General features: G+C 32.9%; 1 protein-coding gene across 6 annotated transcripts; it reads right to left on the bottom strand.

Moving 5' to 3' along the window:
- Positions 1 to 235: 235 nt before the first annotated feature.
- Positions 236 to 11,426, bottom strand: LOC18423574 (glutathione S-transferase L3). 6 transcript variants are annotated; one of them, XM_088873718.1, is made up of 10 exons: positions 11,138 to 11,426; positions 9,737 to 9,808; positions 7,240 to 7,300; positions 6,875 to 6,961; positions 6,682 to 6,780; positions 6,486 to 6,594; positions 6,297 to 6,373; positions 2,807 to 2,914; positions 698 to 778; positions 236 to 604 (listed from the first exon to the last, which is right to left on the bottom strand). In XM_088873718.1, exons 1-10 carry the CDS (start codon positions 11,302 to 11,304, stop codon positions 596 to 598), a joined length of 870 nt encoding a protein of 289 aa, XP_088729844.1. In that variant the 5' UTR covers positions 11,305 to 11,426; the 3' UTR covers positions 236 to 595. The 6 variants fall into 6 exon arrangements, with proteins under 6 accessions (XP_088729844.1, XP_088729845.1, XP_088729846.1 ...); XM_088873719.1 differs by lacking the exon at positions 11,138 to 11,426 and adding an exon at positions 9,272 to 9,459 and having other exon boundaries at positions 9,737 to 9,832; XM_088873720.1 differs by lacking the exon at positions 11,138 to 11,426 and adding an exon at positions 9,272 to 9,469 and having other exon boundaries at positions 9,737 to 9,778.
- Positions 11,427 to 16,170: the final 4,744 nt, after the last annotated feature.

Genomic DNA, 16,170 nt, shown 5'->3' with positions numbered 1-16,170 from the left:
CATACTAGGGAACTAAACAAGCTATAAGGATCACCATATTGCTTAATAAGCAAAGGACAAGCTTGTCGTGATGATGCAGGGTGGAAGGTTGGTTAAGATGCATTGGTTTTCAGAGACTATTAGTGCAGCATCTCACCGTAAATTGTACAAAGAAAGCAGCCATGAGGCCGTTTCTTTCCTAATGGAAGAAATTGCCTTGGAAGTGGCATTTTCATTCCCTTCTCTGATGTAAATAGCACTAAAAACACTGCCACTTTGACCATCAATACAGCGGTAAACAAATAGCACATATAATCCATTTTAAGTTCTTTCCAGACCATCCTAAATGAAGCATCCTAGCAAGGAGTAAATTTCATAGGAACATGACAAATTTTCTAGCAAAATGGACAGAAAACTAGAAAGAATATGACCTAAGGACGTCAATACAACCCAATTGCAAGATGTAATATGGTTCCAACAAAATGAACCTTTATGATATACATACATATCAAACATCACATAAATAATATAAGTGTCCACTTTCCAAATGTGTAACTCATTCCTTGCATGTGATACTGGGGAGATAACATCCCAATATGAAGAGTTCCCACTGATCTCACTTCACCTGACAATAGCAAGAAACAAGAAGAATGAGTTCTGCACCAGGTGATATGAACATGTTATCTACAAGTGACAGAGGTAGAGGGAGTTTCATTACCGAGAATCTTTCCTTGAAGATTTTGAGAGCTTGCTGAGGATCACACTTGGTCTGTGTATAGAAATCCAATTTATTTATCTCCTGCATTGCAAGTGCCACCCACTTTAGGACTACAATGAAACCACGATGTTTTGCATGGCAGTGCTAAGATAAAAGGCTAGGTCATCTTCTTTGGTTTCTTTGGGACAAACCTCAAGGGTTCAAGCCCTTAACTTACCACTAAGCTGACAGCTAACTAGCAATCTATGACTTAGTAACACACTTTCAGGTTGTACAAAATGTGTGTAAAATATGAGAGATGTCTAACTTTTTAAAACTTTTAGGCTGTTCACCTCTCTCTCTGTACTCACCCAAATTAAACACCACCACCACCAACCCCCCTGCCCCAGAAAAAGAAACACACAAATCACCTCCCAAAAAAAAAACACAAGGGAAAAAAAGGGAGGAAAAAAACGAACCAAAAACCACAAAACAAAAGCACGCACACACGAGTAACAAAGCCCTACTCTCTCATTTTCTGGAATAACAAAATCCAACTTCAAATGGAAGTACATCCAAAATGTGGAAAAAGCCAATAAACATGACCAAGCTAATCATCCAAGACAACATCATCCACTTGTCATATAATCCATCTCTCTTTTTTGGTCTTATACTGTAAGATGGGTGACCCAAGCTCATCAGGCAGATCATTGAAGTTCGTGAATCTCTTACATGACATGTTTGAGATCTTAGTTCCGCATGTTCTACCACGGCTAATGCAGTTCTTCCTCATTTATATGCAAATGGAAATGTCCACACATTTACAATAACTCCAGTACTCCCTCCTTAAGTACAAATTAACAGAACAAGAATCTCCATTTCTTTTTCCCATTAAATGATTAAACCAATGAAAGGATTCAAATTACGTAAAATTCAAAAAAAGGGCATTCAAATTACAAAATTGTATCATAAGAAATAATTTTGAATCTAGGGTTCAATTTTCATCACAATACATAAGCTGGCAGTATGCAAACTGATGTCACATTTTAAAAGAGCTGAATGGTCACTCTCTTTCAATGCTTTTTAAATCCCTTTCGAGATCAAGGGGAGAGAACAATAACCACTAAAAATTTTAGACCCAGACATTAAGTCAAGAAATGAAGATGCATAATACAGCTATTTAAGTTATTTCCTCACTTGAGAGGGTGCTGTGATTTAGGGAAGATAAACTCTAGGATTAGAAACCATTAATGTCAGAAGTAACGACAAAATGACTAAAAGAAATTGAGTTAGATACTACATGAATCTAACCCAGGAGAAAAATCTATTTGGCATTTTACAAATACTGGAACAAATAATATGAAGGCCTATGAAGGCATGAGTTATAGTAGCAACCTACTGAAAGCCAAAAAAAAAATTTTGAGGAGAAAAGAGTTGTTAAAAGAAAGAAGCATATCAGACCATTGGTGGAACATGGTGGAACATGTTCCTGTAAATTTGGGAAATGGTATCAGACTTTCCGGAACAGACTTCCCACCCAAAATCAAGTTTACCCTGTAACAATGGTCACGGTTTGTGGTGATCCTTATTTTAATTATTTTGTTTTTTATACTTCCGGAAGCTTAGTTTTCCATCATTGAAACTGAGTTATCCACATGTATATCCCATTTTACCCACATGTTTCTGGTGCCCATATGTTTCCTTGTCTGTGTTTTGTCATACATAATACCTTGTTGCAAATTATATAGGCCCATTGTTTATGTGCATTATTGGATAAAAATATTCAGTTACATAAGCTTTGGCCCTTTCTGCATAAATAGGAAAAAAACCATATCACTGTCCTAATTAAGATGTGGTTGAAAATCAGACATGAAAAGAACCAGGTGACATACATAGCCAAACAAAAACTTTTTGATGAGTATTGAATAACATTAACACAATATTCACAGTCCAACAAAATAGAGCTTGCAACTTGAGGAGTAGCAATGCATCATTTCTAAAACAAAAACATGAACCATGTATTATAATTTGTGTTTCATGAGCTTGAATATAGTCTTTTCATCAAAGAGTTGGAAGGTCAATTAATTACAAAACTAGCTGCAATTTATCTCCTTAAAATTAAATACATACCTCAAACCAAGTTGACAGCCTGGGCCTTCCACTTGTCAGATCATATTTCATAACATCCAAAAGGAAAATATGGAATCTCTCAATGAATGGAGCATATACCATGTCAACCTAAAGAACACATGTATAATTATCCATATCAATATATGGTAAGAATAACCTGCAACTCTTGAACTTGCCAAATACCGCATGCATAGTTAAGGTGCTAAGAAGACTCGAGTAAAGAAAATAATAAGCTCCATCAAAAACAAAAGCATTAAGCATGTTGTATGGAAAACCACAAAATTAATACCACGTCCAAAGGGGAACATAGTGCAACTGTCAACTTTGAGCTATACTAGAGAGAGTTTCTTTGCGTGACAAGGTTGAATCTCCTAAAAAAAGCACCAATTGGAGTGTTACAATGCCGTCCCCCTTTTGGGCTGGTAGTGCGTGTCCACACATCAGGCTCAAACTAGTATCAACAACTTTTTCGAAGATTCGGCATCTTAGACATGGAGTGTCTCTACAGTAATGTTTCCTACTTCAATGAAAGGCAACTTGGTTTTGTTCTCTTCAATTTTAAAATGCATGCAGCCCCATTGAAACTTTTAATGACAGGTTTATCTAGCATGGCTTCATTTACCCCATCAAAACACTTAATGAGAGGTTTATCTAGTATGCCTTCATTTAAATTTAGGAATGCCTAATAAATAAGAAATACCTTTATTCAGCTATCTAATGGTGCAACCCCATCAAAACTTTTAATGAGTGGTTTATCCGACCATGCCTTTATTTACAATTTAAAATTTAGAAAAGCATGTAGTTGACCTTAATAAATAAGAGATACTTTTACTCAACTTCCTAATGCATGTAACCATCTTGTAAATTACAATTGGAACGAAAGGCGAGCCTTTTGTTGCGTTTATAAGTTGCACAAATTTCAGTCTAAAAGTAGGACCATATGCATGTTACGGTGGATGAATGAGTTACTGACTACGAAGATAACAGGTAGCAACATGCCTTGGTAAAAGGAGAAGTAACAAATAAAAAAGGAGGAATTAATGACCATTACAAGTTGCTTAGAGAAGAGAAACCAATATAGGAAATTAATGTGAATTCTGAAATCAATAGTACTTATCCCAATAATTAGAGAGCAATGATCCAATGCAACGGTTGTATCATAGTGTAATGAAACGATACTTCTAGAAAACCATGTTTGTGGTATTTGTATGATCTCAAATTTTGCACACACACTTTCTCAATCTCAATAATCAATCCCCCAAAAAACAAAAGTTCAATTTGAACCTTAGATATGGTCAAAATGAGTCCCCTCTAAAAACGAATAACGAATCTAGACCATTCATTTTGTGAATTTCAAGATCTTAGCCTTTATAAACACAAAATCATTTTTTTTTTTTAACATTGTTCATCTAATGATAATAAAGTCGTCCAAAAAAATTGGAAATGAAAAAATCCTTCTACGACCTAGATCTAAGCATCTCACCAAAATGGGCATATGTTAATTGGGCTAAAAAAATACTTTCTAGGTTATGTTTTCAATTTTTTCTTTTTTTGTGATTGTTCATTAGAATGAAAAGAGTGTATATTTCAAAATTTGGATCAAACAAATGGCCATAAGAAGGTTTTTTAAGGTTGTTGCATCATATTACTATACAACGGTTGTATGAAATCATTGCTCATAATTAGAATATCATAAGTTAGGTTTTGAAATTGGAATAGAGATTATCTAATAGGAGTAAATTTAATAATTTAAAATCATATTCTTGTCCCTTCATTATCCCATACAAAAACGATAAATCAGATTGAAATACTAATTTGGTGAAATTAACCAATTTACTTCATAAATATATATAATAGGTAGTGAAAGAATAATTATTTTTAAAAATAAAAAATTAAAAAATATACAAACAATAAATTTGTAGTATTTCTGCCAAAAAGTTCACATCTTATGTTGTTGTTTTATTGTATTATTTTTATTTCTATTTTTTCCATTATTACAACTTTTCTATTAAAAAGTAGTTTTAAAGAGGTGCTAATCATGCTAGCTTTTTGGCATGAAGTACTACACACGTTAGTCACGTACTTCACGCTGACAAGAGTCAGCATCTATGTAACACTGATATGAACACTGATATGATTCCAACAAAAACCAGATCTCTTGCATGCAAAGGAACGTAACCGAATTCAAAAATATGTTTCTCAGTTCTCTACTCCAAGATGACTAGAGTTAGAATACACTGCCACTATATAAATCAGCATTGGTCATTTATGACCAAACTATTGTGATGTGATTGTATATACAACGGATGTAATGCCAAAAAGGAGTATATTGGCTTGGATTTACATACATCAACCACAGTTTTAAAACTCCAACTTAACTTGAGACTTATTCAACCCTAACTGTCCAGGAATTGGAGACTAATGCTTTCTAGTAAAGTCTCAAGAAATCAGAAAATTAAAAAATGGAAGTACAAAAATTATGAACCTTGAGAAATTATTAAACTTTATGATTGGGCTCCAAACCACATGTAGCTTCAACTTTAGGTTGTTGGTATTTACAAGTTAAAACCGTACTAGAGCATACAACCCCATGTTTCCCTTTAATACTGGTACAAATGAATAACAACCTCAAAGTTAATGTGATCCATGGTGGAACTCTGCAAGACCTATAGAAATACCAATGTCTTAGGGATTTTGGTTCATGAATTGCGCCCCCAACCCCTCCCTCCTCCCAACCAAAAAGAAAAGGGTCAACATAAATTGGAAACCAAGTAAAACATGTGCTTGCGAAAGTCTAGCAGACTGAACGAGCTCTATAAATAATTCGTCAAGTTCTATAGGATTCAAATCATTTCCTACTTCCATGGTCTGGTTAATGGCCCCTCTTGTGAGCTTCAACTGAACGAACTTATGAGATTCTTGAATTTGTGCTCCAGGTTTCAAGCAGTGCTATTGCTGACATGTAATATGCATACACTATTACAGTCCATAAAACAATGCTACGGATGCTGCATAGTATAGTAGTCCCCTATTCGGTCCACAGTTGAATACTTCTCTGTTTGAAGACTGATCGAGTCCAAATATTACAAATAATTGTTGTGTCACAATTGATTCTGAAATCAATCCAAAATTAAATTTGATAGTGTTCCACAATAGCAATTGACCACCAAAAATACAGATTTCAACAGAATATTACTCATTACCCTTGGAATTGTATGCATATTATATGGAATTATTCAGAAAAATCATATTAAAGGTTGAACAAATGCACGTAGAAGAAGAATATCAATATCACCAACAAAATCATAACAACAAATAGCAGAAAAAACGCTGACTGATAAAAGGCGACAAATAATTAGCATTGTTTTCTAATCTATTTTCCTTTGTAAATAGCATTTACTTAGAAGAGAGAGAAAAATAAAAAAGAATTATTCGTGTGGTATGTGAAAGGATCAAAAACACTAGGAGGATACACGAGGACAAGATTTACCATGCTGAATTCACCAAGAAAGAAGGGACCATCCTCAAATTTGGAAAGAGCATTTTCAAGATAATCAAAAGGGAGACCTGGTAAACATTAAAAGAATAATACAAACTTGTAAATATTAATATGGGAGTAGCAGGCACACAAAAGGTTCTGTGTAAGAAGGGAAGCTTTGATTCATGGACTTGCACTTACTCAGTTTCTTCTCCACATCTTCTTTTGCAGTACAAGCAGTGTACATATCTTTAATGAAGTCCACACTATATTTGACCAACTCATTTGAAAACTCTTTCTTTGCTGGATCCTACATTTCATAAAGATAGCAATCTCAACATTTTGAATTTGGAATGTTCCCGTCCACAATTAAAGAGCACAAATTGCACCATCTTACATCAGGCAGAAGTTTTGGGCCTCCAAAATGCACATCAAGATAATAGAGCAAATCTAAACTCTCCCCTATGACTTGTTTATTGTGCTCAAGTGCAGGCACCTGTCAATAATGACGACCAATAACCATTTATATTAAAGGCTCGAAATTGGAGACTTGAGCCTTTTTTGAAAGTTATGTTGAACATGAAAGTTACCTGGTTCCGAGGATTGACTTTTTCCTTGTACCAAGAAGGTCGGTTTGCTAGATTAATAGGTAGTAATTCCATCTCATCTTGTAAGCCCTGCATTAAAACAGAGGATGGAAACGACAAGCAAGAAAATTTTGTTTCCTATATAACAAAAGAAAATTTTGTTTCCTATATAACAAAAGAAAATTTTGTTTCCTACATAACAAGATTAATTGACATTTAAAATTTTGAAAGTTTGGATAAGAACTCCAGTATTTTTGAAAAGGCATTGTCAAATAATCAAAATGATAACAAGAATGAAAGAAAGTGACATGGGCGAAACGGACAAAACAAGATGATTTAAGAAATCAATCTAATGTGTTCTAAAAAACCTTGTAATTTCTTGCAATCCAAACACGCTGAGCAAATGGGCAGACATAAGATATATACAACCTGCAAAACCACCACAAGCTGGTCAGAGATCATCCCTAATCACATAAAGCCCATCACGAATGTAATGCCTTTAACATAAAGATTCTTCGGGTCAGACATCATCCCTGATCACATAAAGCCCATCACAAATGTAATGCCTTTAACATGAAGATTCTTCAGAACCACCAAGCACATTGTATCCAAAGGAGAAGGTCCCAGAAGAATTAAAATGAAGAAATGCTCAAGAAATATGCATAATAAGGAATAAAAAATTATATAATCTAGAATCCCATAAGAACTATTGGAACTAGGAAGCATAAGAGTTAATAAGAAATCAGCTCATGTAGCAAAAAGAAATATTGAGAATTACTTGCTCCTTAGAGCTTTTGAATGCAGAAACATGGCCAGTGAGCACGAATAATTGAAATTAGTTTTGAAGCTAATATAAAAATAACCAAACAAGATTCATCGCCATATGAAAGGAAGATAATTACAACAATAAAGTACATAATCTGCAAAAAATGGAGGCCTTCTACCTTATCTAGACAAAATTTCACCAGCAACAAGTAGTTAAGCAATGCTTAAAGCGCCATGGTTGACAGAATGGGGTTGAGGTTGGGGTCATGGTAGTAGCACCACTTGTTCCCCAACTAAGGTCTAGGCTTCCATTCTCACCTAATCCATTCAAAAACCACTAATGATTTCAAAAAACGGGTAGGGGATTATCATCCCCACTGAATTACCCAAAAAAAATCGTCATGGTTGAGTGAAATTTGGACAGAGGGTAAACCACAAGCACTATTGATACCAATTGGTTTAACTAGAATGATATAGAATGTTTATCAAAGCTTCAATTTAACGAAAGCCTCAAAGAAGGAACTTATGCATGCTAATTCATTTAGGAAAATGGTTTGCTAGGGCTGCAGCCCTTTCAATGTAAGTAAAGCCCCACCTCATAATGTTTATCGAAGCTCCAATTTACCAAAAGCCTCAAAGAAGGAACTTATGCATGCTAATTCATTTAGGAAAATGGTTTGATAGGGCTGCAGCCCTATCAAAATAAGTAAAGCCTCACCTCATAACTCATCGAAAACATTGAAATCAATCATCTCAGCTTGAACATTATGGTTATCAAAAAAATGAGGATTTAAATTCTAAAAATAGTGTATATTGCAACAAAACATCTAGACTGTCCATTTCGCCCTAAAAAAATTTTCGCAGATCCACAAGATCTGTACCATTTTTTAGTTTCAAATTTTATAATCAGTGTTGAAAATTGACTTTAGAGCCATCATGGATTTTTTTATGCCGAAAGTGCTTTTTGGATGCGGATTTAAGGTGAGGCTTATTTTGTTTTCATAAAGCCTAGGCCCTATATAAACTTCATCATTCATTTATCTAGAACAAAATATAATATTTACCAAAAGATTCAAAGAAGGAACTTACGCATGACAGCAACATTGACTCTAGAATTTTCATCTAATTTGATTCAATGATTGAAAACTCAGCCAAGTCCCCTCAGACTCAGCCGAGTTACTCGGACTCAGCTCCTTGCCGAGCCCAGTACTTCGGTCCAACTCGGGCCACTTGAAAAAAATTAAAAAGTCATAAAAATATATTGGGAAAATTATAGATACCCCTAAATCAACTTTAAAAACTTCCTACCCCAATCCTTTTTTTAACCAGAAACTATTTTTTCTCGTAATTAACCCCCTCCAAAAAGTCAAAGAAATCAAAACTAAAATGTCCTCCTCTTTCTACCCGCCCTTTATCTACCCACCCTCTCTCTTTGTCTCTACCACCCTCTCTCACTCTCTCTCTCTACCTCCCCTCTCTGTCTCTCTTTCTCTCTCTACATGCCCTCTCTTTCTCTCTATACCCGCAATTACTTTGTCTTTTAACAATTTCAATCCTTGTAAAAGTGCAATGATCTCAGCCATATTCATTGGATTTTCTTGAGAAGGAAATCTCTTCTTCTTCAAAGCTTCAAACCTGGGGCTTCCTTTCACAATCTCTCGACTTCCTCTCTCTAAGTTTTGTTTATCTGTCAAAATATTCTCCTGCAAGGCCCTATCATCCCTTTTGGCAAATTTAAATTGTAGCACCATCTCATCTTTCTTAAAGCTTCAACTACGCCTTGAATGTTTCTATTTTTTCTCTATAATCGACTGCTTTATAGCCTGCAAATGGCTTCCAAAAAACTAAAATTTATTTTGGGGAGAGAGAGAGAGATGAAGACAAACCCAAAATCAACTAAATAAAATGATTTATAACAAGTAGAAATAATCAAAGGGTATAGTACTAATTTCAATTACAAAGAACAAGACCCTGTCTTCCCCACTGAATTACCCAAAAAAGATTACAAATAACAAGATTTGAGGAACAGCACCATCTAATTCTTACAAGTTACAGTTGCAAATCTCATAAGAGTTATAAAAGGAAATGAAGGAGACACACCTTGTGGTTCCATCAAATAGATTGGGAGGCTCCGATGTCGAAATCTTCTCAGGGGGACGAACCTCTTTCTTACTGCAAACGGGAAATTCAAAAAATAAAGCCAAAGATAAAAAGTGAATTATAAAACAAACCCATAAAACGACAGAGCAATTATTTGGAAACGAAACCCAAAAACCAATGGTTTAAAAAACGGATCGGTGACCCGGATCGGGCTTCCAAAAAATCGATCTAGATCGACGAAACGGCAATTCGGATCGAAAATCGGGTGAATCGATCATAATAAAGCTTAAAAAAAATTTTAAAAAATTATTAAAATTCATTATAAATATTGTTTTTTAGGAATTCAATAAAAAATGAGGGTACTCCATTAAAAATTTTCATGTTTTTGAATGAATATGCGAATATTGATATGTTTTTTCCCTGCATGAACCGCCATTCAGCATTTAATTTACAGTATTTCGTGCTCATCCCTACACTGTTGCTGTTGGGACTCGATATGTGAATAATATGGTTGGGATAGGGTGGCCTCAGAATCATCATCTCTCTCATTTTCTCTTTGAATAATATGGATTAAAAAAAAAAATAACAAATTTTAAAAAAATCGATCATGGATTAAAAAAAAAATCACAAATTTTCAAAAATTCTATCATGGATTACAAAAAAAAATTCTATCATGGATTAAAAAAAAAAAATCACAAATTTTCAAAAAATTCAATCATGGATTACATAAAATTCGATCATGGATTACATAAAATTCGATCATGGATTACAAAAAAAAACAAAAAAAAAAAAACAAAAAATTCAATCGTGGATTACAAAAAAAGAAAAAAACAGTTCGATCATGGATTACAAAAAATTCAATCATGGATTACAAAAAAAAAAACAAACATTTCGATCATGGATTACAAAAAAAAAACAAACATTTCGATCATGTATTACAAAACATTCGATCATGGATTACAAAAAATTCTATCATGGGTTACAAAACAAAAAAATCGATCATGGATTACAAGAAAAGAAAACAAACATTTCGATCATGGATTACAAAAAATTCTATTATGGGTTACAAAAAACCAAAAAATTCGATCATGGATTACAAAAAAACAAAAACAATTCGATCATGGATTACAAAAAAATCGATCAAGTATTACAAAAAAATCTATCATGGATTACAAAAAAAAAAAAAAAAAAAAAATCCGTACAAACTCGCCGATTCCGTACAGTGAATCGGCGATTCACTGTATAGAATCGTCCAGTTCTCTCTAGAACAGAACGATTTCCGATTTTTTAGACGATCCGGTTCCTTTTTTACGATTTTCGAGTCGAACCGGAGGCGTTTTTTAAAACACTCCCAAAAACGTAGAAGGATGAAAAAATTGTCCATTGGAAAGTACTTGTTACCCTGAAACCATTGCAGTTAGGTGAGAGAGAGAAAATGCTTTTGGGGCTGAGGGGAAAATGTGTAGTACGGCTGGTGAGTGGGTGTTGCAGTTGCATTTATACAAGTTCTGGTGCAAATATGAGAGGTCAGTTATGACGAATGCAGCGTCCTTGGCAATGACATGCATTCCCCGAGCTACTGGATTTTATTATGCACCTGCCTACGCTCATTCTTTAGTTCTATAATACAATTTGTATTACTTCAAAGGAAAAAGTTGTCCCACTGATTGGACAACTCGATGCCCAGATGTATGACTAAGAAGAAAAAAAGGATTTTTAACCTTAGAAGTAGAGCATTTTTAGCCGAGAGGTTTAAAAATAGCCGAGTCAGCACAGAATCGGTAGATTTGAACCATAAATCGGTTATTTGGTGTCGATTCTTTTGTAAAATCGAGAATATGTCGATTTGAATAGAGAATTCCCGGTCATCTCGTGTCAATTCTTTAACCGAGAATCGGTCATGCCGTCAAATCGAGAATATGTCGATTTGAATAGAGAATTCCCGGTCATCTCGTGTCAATTCTTTAACCGAGAATCGGTCATGCCGTCAAGCCGGATTCTTCTCGACAAGGGACTCGGTCATCTTGTAAAACCGGATTCTAATTCCCGGTCATCTCGTGTCAATTCTTTAACCGGGAATCGGTCATCCCATAAAACCGGATTCTTCTCAACACAAGACTCGGTCATCCCGTAAAACCGGATTCTAGAGAAGAATCGGCGATTCTGTATAGTGAATCACTGGATGGGTTGTCATGAGTTACAATCCATCACAAACCCACACTGCTACATGCATTTCACGCATGATTAGCTATGGTAGTCGAAGACTATTTATCCTTACCAAATTTGTTCTGTAGGTTCGATGTGAGACAATTGCACCAAGGTAATAGCTCAAAAAGAAATATGATATAACTATTGAGTAAGTATCAAAATTTAATATTTAATTTGGTGGTTAGAGTGTTGTTTTAGTACGCTCGATGTTGCGGGATCAATTCCTACCCAAGTGCCATCATTCCTTAACAAACAAAGTAATTTTTTTCTTTTTTACAAAATAAATTTTTTTACAAAAAATTAAAAGTTTTTTATAAAAAAAATATCTTTTTGTTAAAAAAAATATAAGGTTTTTGTCCAAAAAAAAAAAGGTAATACAACAAAAAAAAAAATTCTTGTCAAAAAATAAAAGCTTATTGTAAAAAACATATAAGGTTCTTGTAAAAAAAAAAAAGGTTATACAACAAAATTTCTTTTTCTTGTGAAAAAATAAAAGTTTATTGTAAAAAAATATAAGGTTCTTGTAAAAAAAAAAAAAAAAAAAAAGGCTATACAACAAGTATTCCTTGTAAAAAAAAAAAAAAAGGTTCTTGTTAAAAAAAAAAAAAAAAAAGGTAATACAACAAGCATTTCTTGTAAATAAATAAATAAAAAGTTATTGTCATAAGAAATAAAAGGTTTTGTCAAAAAAAAAAAGAGATCAAAGGTAATACAACAAATATTGATTGTAAAAAAATAAGAGGTTGGATTTGTTATTATTTGTATAATAAAATAATTATAAAACGTAAACCAACAAGTTCAATTTCAGTATCTAATGTTCTCCACTAATTGGAGATTTTGGTGGCCATTTTTTATCGATTAAAATTTATTTTTATTATAGCCCATCTATGATTATATATTTCATCCATGATAATTCTATAATTTTTCTTTTGTGTGATATAAATTTAATAGTCAAAATAAGTTTATACAGAGAAAAAACATCTCAATATTTACATATTGATGAAAAAATGAAAATTAATAATGTAGTACCCTGATTTCTTATTGGATTCCTAAAAACAACATTTATAATGAATTTTAATAACTTTTTTAGATTTTTTTAAAGCTTAATCCAACCGACTCGGTCGATTCCCGATCCATCTCCGATTCACCGATCCGGATGGGTTTTTAGGGTGCCCGATCCGGGCCACCGATCCGTTTTTTAAACCACTAATCTAGACCATCCATTTTCAAAAAATTTATATGTTTATAAATGTACTTGATTTTAACCATTTTTGGAGTTTACAATTTTATAATTAGAAATTAAAATAGATTATGAGATAATCCTAAAAATATTTTACATCAAAATTATATGTTATGATCAAATTTGAAGGTGCGCTTCAATTGGATTGTTTAAGGTTGCAACCTTTTGGAAACCACACCCTACTTTAAAGGATCTAGTCATAGTGCGTCAAGGCCTGCACGTATTACAGTGCGGACCCTAAGATGTACGCCCTCCATATAAATGGACGGTGTTGATCTCAGCTAGGATTAAATACAAGTAAGTTGGGACCTAAAGCACCATTCTGATCCCCTTTTAGAAAAGGGTGCGGTTTGTATAGAACCTGGGCTCTAGACATTCAAATTAGAACCTACCTTCAAATAGTATCAAAAAATGTGGTTTCAATATTAGAAATCTTTACGATAGCTTTAAAATATATTTTCATATTTATTTATAAAATTTAAAGCTTCAAATATAGTGTAGATTTTGACTGACCTATAAAAACTCGAAAATCTTGACGGTCCAAAAATGCGTTACAAAATACACTATTTCCATTTTTTTCTCATGTCCATGTATCTTGATGTCGAGATGATCAATTTGAGGATATTTGAGCATCAAAACAACCTCTTCTAGTGAAATTTTTTAGGTAGGCTCTAATTTGATTGTTTAGAGCCTCGGTTCTATATAAACTTTTCCCTTTAGAAAATAGTTTGATTGGGATGAAGCCCGATCAAAATAAATAAAGCATCACCCCATAACTCATCCAAAATTGTAATTCACGCATTAGAAAACCTTAACATCGATCTTCTCGACTTGAACATTATGCTTGTAAAAAAATAATTAGGATTTCGAACTCTAAAAAATGTATATATTTAATAAATTATCTAGACCGTCAATCTCACCTTAAAAACAAGTACCCAAAGATCCACAAAATCTATATAATTTTTTAGTTTCAAATTTATTGTCTGTGTTGGAAATTGATTTTAGAGCCATCATGGAGATTTTTGTTGCCGAAAGTACTTTCATTTGAGTTGTGGCTTTATTTGATTTCCATAATGCCTAGTGTTATGTAAACTTCAATCTTCTATTTATTTTTTCATTTTCTTTGGATAATTTAGCATGAAAGGTAGACTCCGATCTGTTTTTTCAAGTAGTTTTGGAATCAGTAGATATAGAAACCACAATATGATGACTAAGATGTGGGCCGCTACCACCACAATCCGAGCCCTCTTGTTTTCTCTTGCAAGGTGGGCCAAACCGCAATAGGAAACCCAAAACTTCAATAGGAAACCAAAGCAAAAATAAAATAAAAAATACATGTTTATATATATAAAAAGAATAATACATGCTATGGGATTTGTTAGGCTACACCACTTGGTGGTGTAGACCCTTAAAGTACTCAATATTTTTTGACACTAAAATACCTTTGAATTGTAATACACAATTTTTCAAGTAGGGGGTAGTTTTGGTCATTTAGAATGGTATAATAGATATTTTATAAGAAAAAAATGGCATTCTATTAGTACTTAAAAACAATTAATGCATCTTGTGGATGTTGACACAGACCATGTCAATGATGTCATTGTTCACTATTATTAATAAATGCTTTTATTTTTATTAAGAATTTCTAGTTTACCATTGCTTAATTATTTAAAATACCCCTAAACAAAAAGTTACTATGTTATAGGATAAAGGTATTTAAATATCTAAAAATGTTGAGCACTTTAAGGGTCTACACCACAAGTGGTGTGGCCTAACAAAACCATATATATATATATATATATATATAAGGAAAAAGCTGGGATTAGTCCACTAGGTCTTATGAACAAATAAGCCCAACGGCCGAACTAATGATCATGACTTCATTTCGTGTTTGAATTTTAATTTTTTTTCTACAAATCCAAATCACTTGAAATTTTAGGCACGTGTTCTTCTCATTAAGGTGCACCTAATAAAAATATATAAAAAATTATTATTTATAAAAAAAAACCAAAATACCTTTGAAACTTTTCGGGGCTATTTTGATCAATTTATTTTATGTAAAATATTTTTTTGATATTTTTTGAAGATTCAACTATTTTTTATGAACACACTCCTAAATTTCATGTGATTTGGACTTGTAGAAAAAACATTAAAATTTAAACACTACCAAACATCCGTGATCATCAGATCGACTTAGATTCATTATGGGCCGTTAGGCTCATATGTTCATATGAGCTAGTGAGCTAATCCTAGTATTTTCCTATATATATAGTGCTTAAATTTTATTTTTTTCTACAGATCCAAATCACTTGAAATTTTAGGTGTGTGTTCTTTTCATCAAGGAGCACCTAATAAAAATACAAAAAAAATTATTCGTGAAAAACAAAATGACCAAAAACCTCTCAAAATTTTTCAGGTGTATTTTGGTCAATTTATTTCACTTAAAATATTTTTTTGATATTTTTCGAAGATTCACTTATTTTTTATAAACACACGCCTAAAATTTCAAGTGATTTGGATTTATACAAAAAAAAAAACTAAAATTCAAATACTACCGGACATCTGTAATTGTCAAATCAGCCCATAATCAATTTGGAACGTTGGGCTCATATGTTCATGTGAGCTAATCCCATATTTTCTATATATATATATATATATATATATATATATATATATATATATATATATATATATATATATATATATATATATATATATATATATATATATATATATATATATATATATATATATATATATATATATATATATATATATATATATATATATATATATATATATGAGTAATGATCCTATGAGACCCTCCCACACCCATATGTGTAGGACTTTAAATGATCACTATTAAATTTGGTACAGATCTCTAGAAAAGTTATCACATGGATGTGGGACTTGATTTTTCTAGAGATTTGTACCAAATTTAACGATGATCTTTTTGGGTCCTACACACATGGCTGTGGGAGGGTCT

Source organism: Amborella trichopoda, chromosome 8, assembly GCF_054954075.1.
Source record: "Amborella trichopoda isolate Santa Cruz 75 chromosome 8, AtrichopodaSantaCruz75HAP2 v2.0, whole genome shotgun sequence".
In the NCBI taxonomy this organism is placed as follows: domain Eukaryota; kingdom Viridiplantae; phylum Streptophyta; class Magnoliopsida; order Amborellales; family Amborellaceae; genus Amborella; species Amborella trichopoda.
The sequence above is the reverse complement of the archived record's forward strand: the minus strand, read 5'-3'. Positions and strand labels throughout refer to the sequence as shown.

Coding starts and splice junctions, on each gene's coding strand:
- LOC18423574 (XM_088873718.1), bottom strand. CDS start 11,304: ATGCATGTCATTGCCAAGGACGCTGCATTCGTCATAACTGACCTCTCA. Junction 6,781..6,874: donor AAGTCAATCCTCGGAACCAG/GTAACTTTCATG, acceptor CATTATTGACAG/GTGCCTGCACTTGAGCACAA. Junction 2,915..6,296: donor TTCTTGGTGAATTCAGCATG/GTAAATCTTGTC, acceptor TGTGTTCTTTAG/GTTGACATGGTATATGCTCC.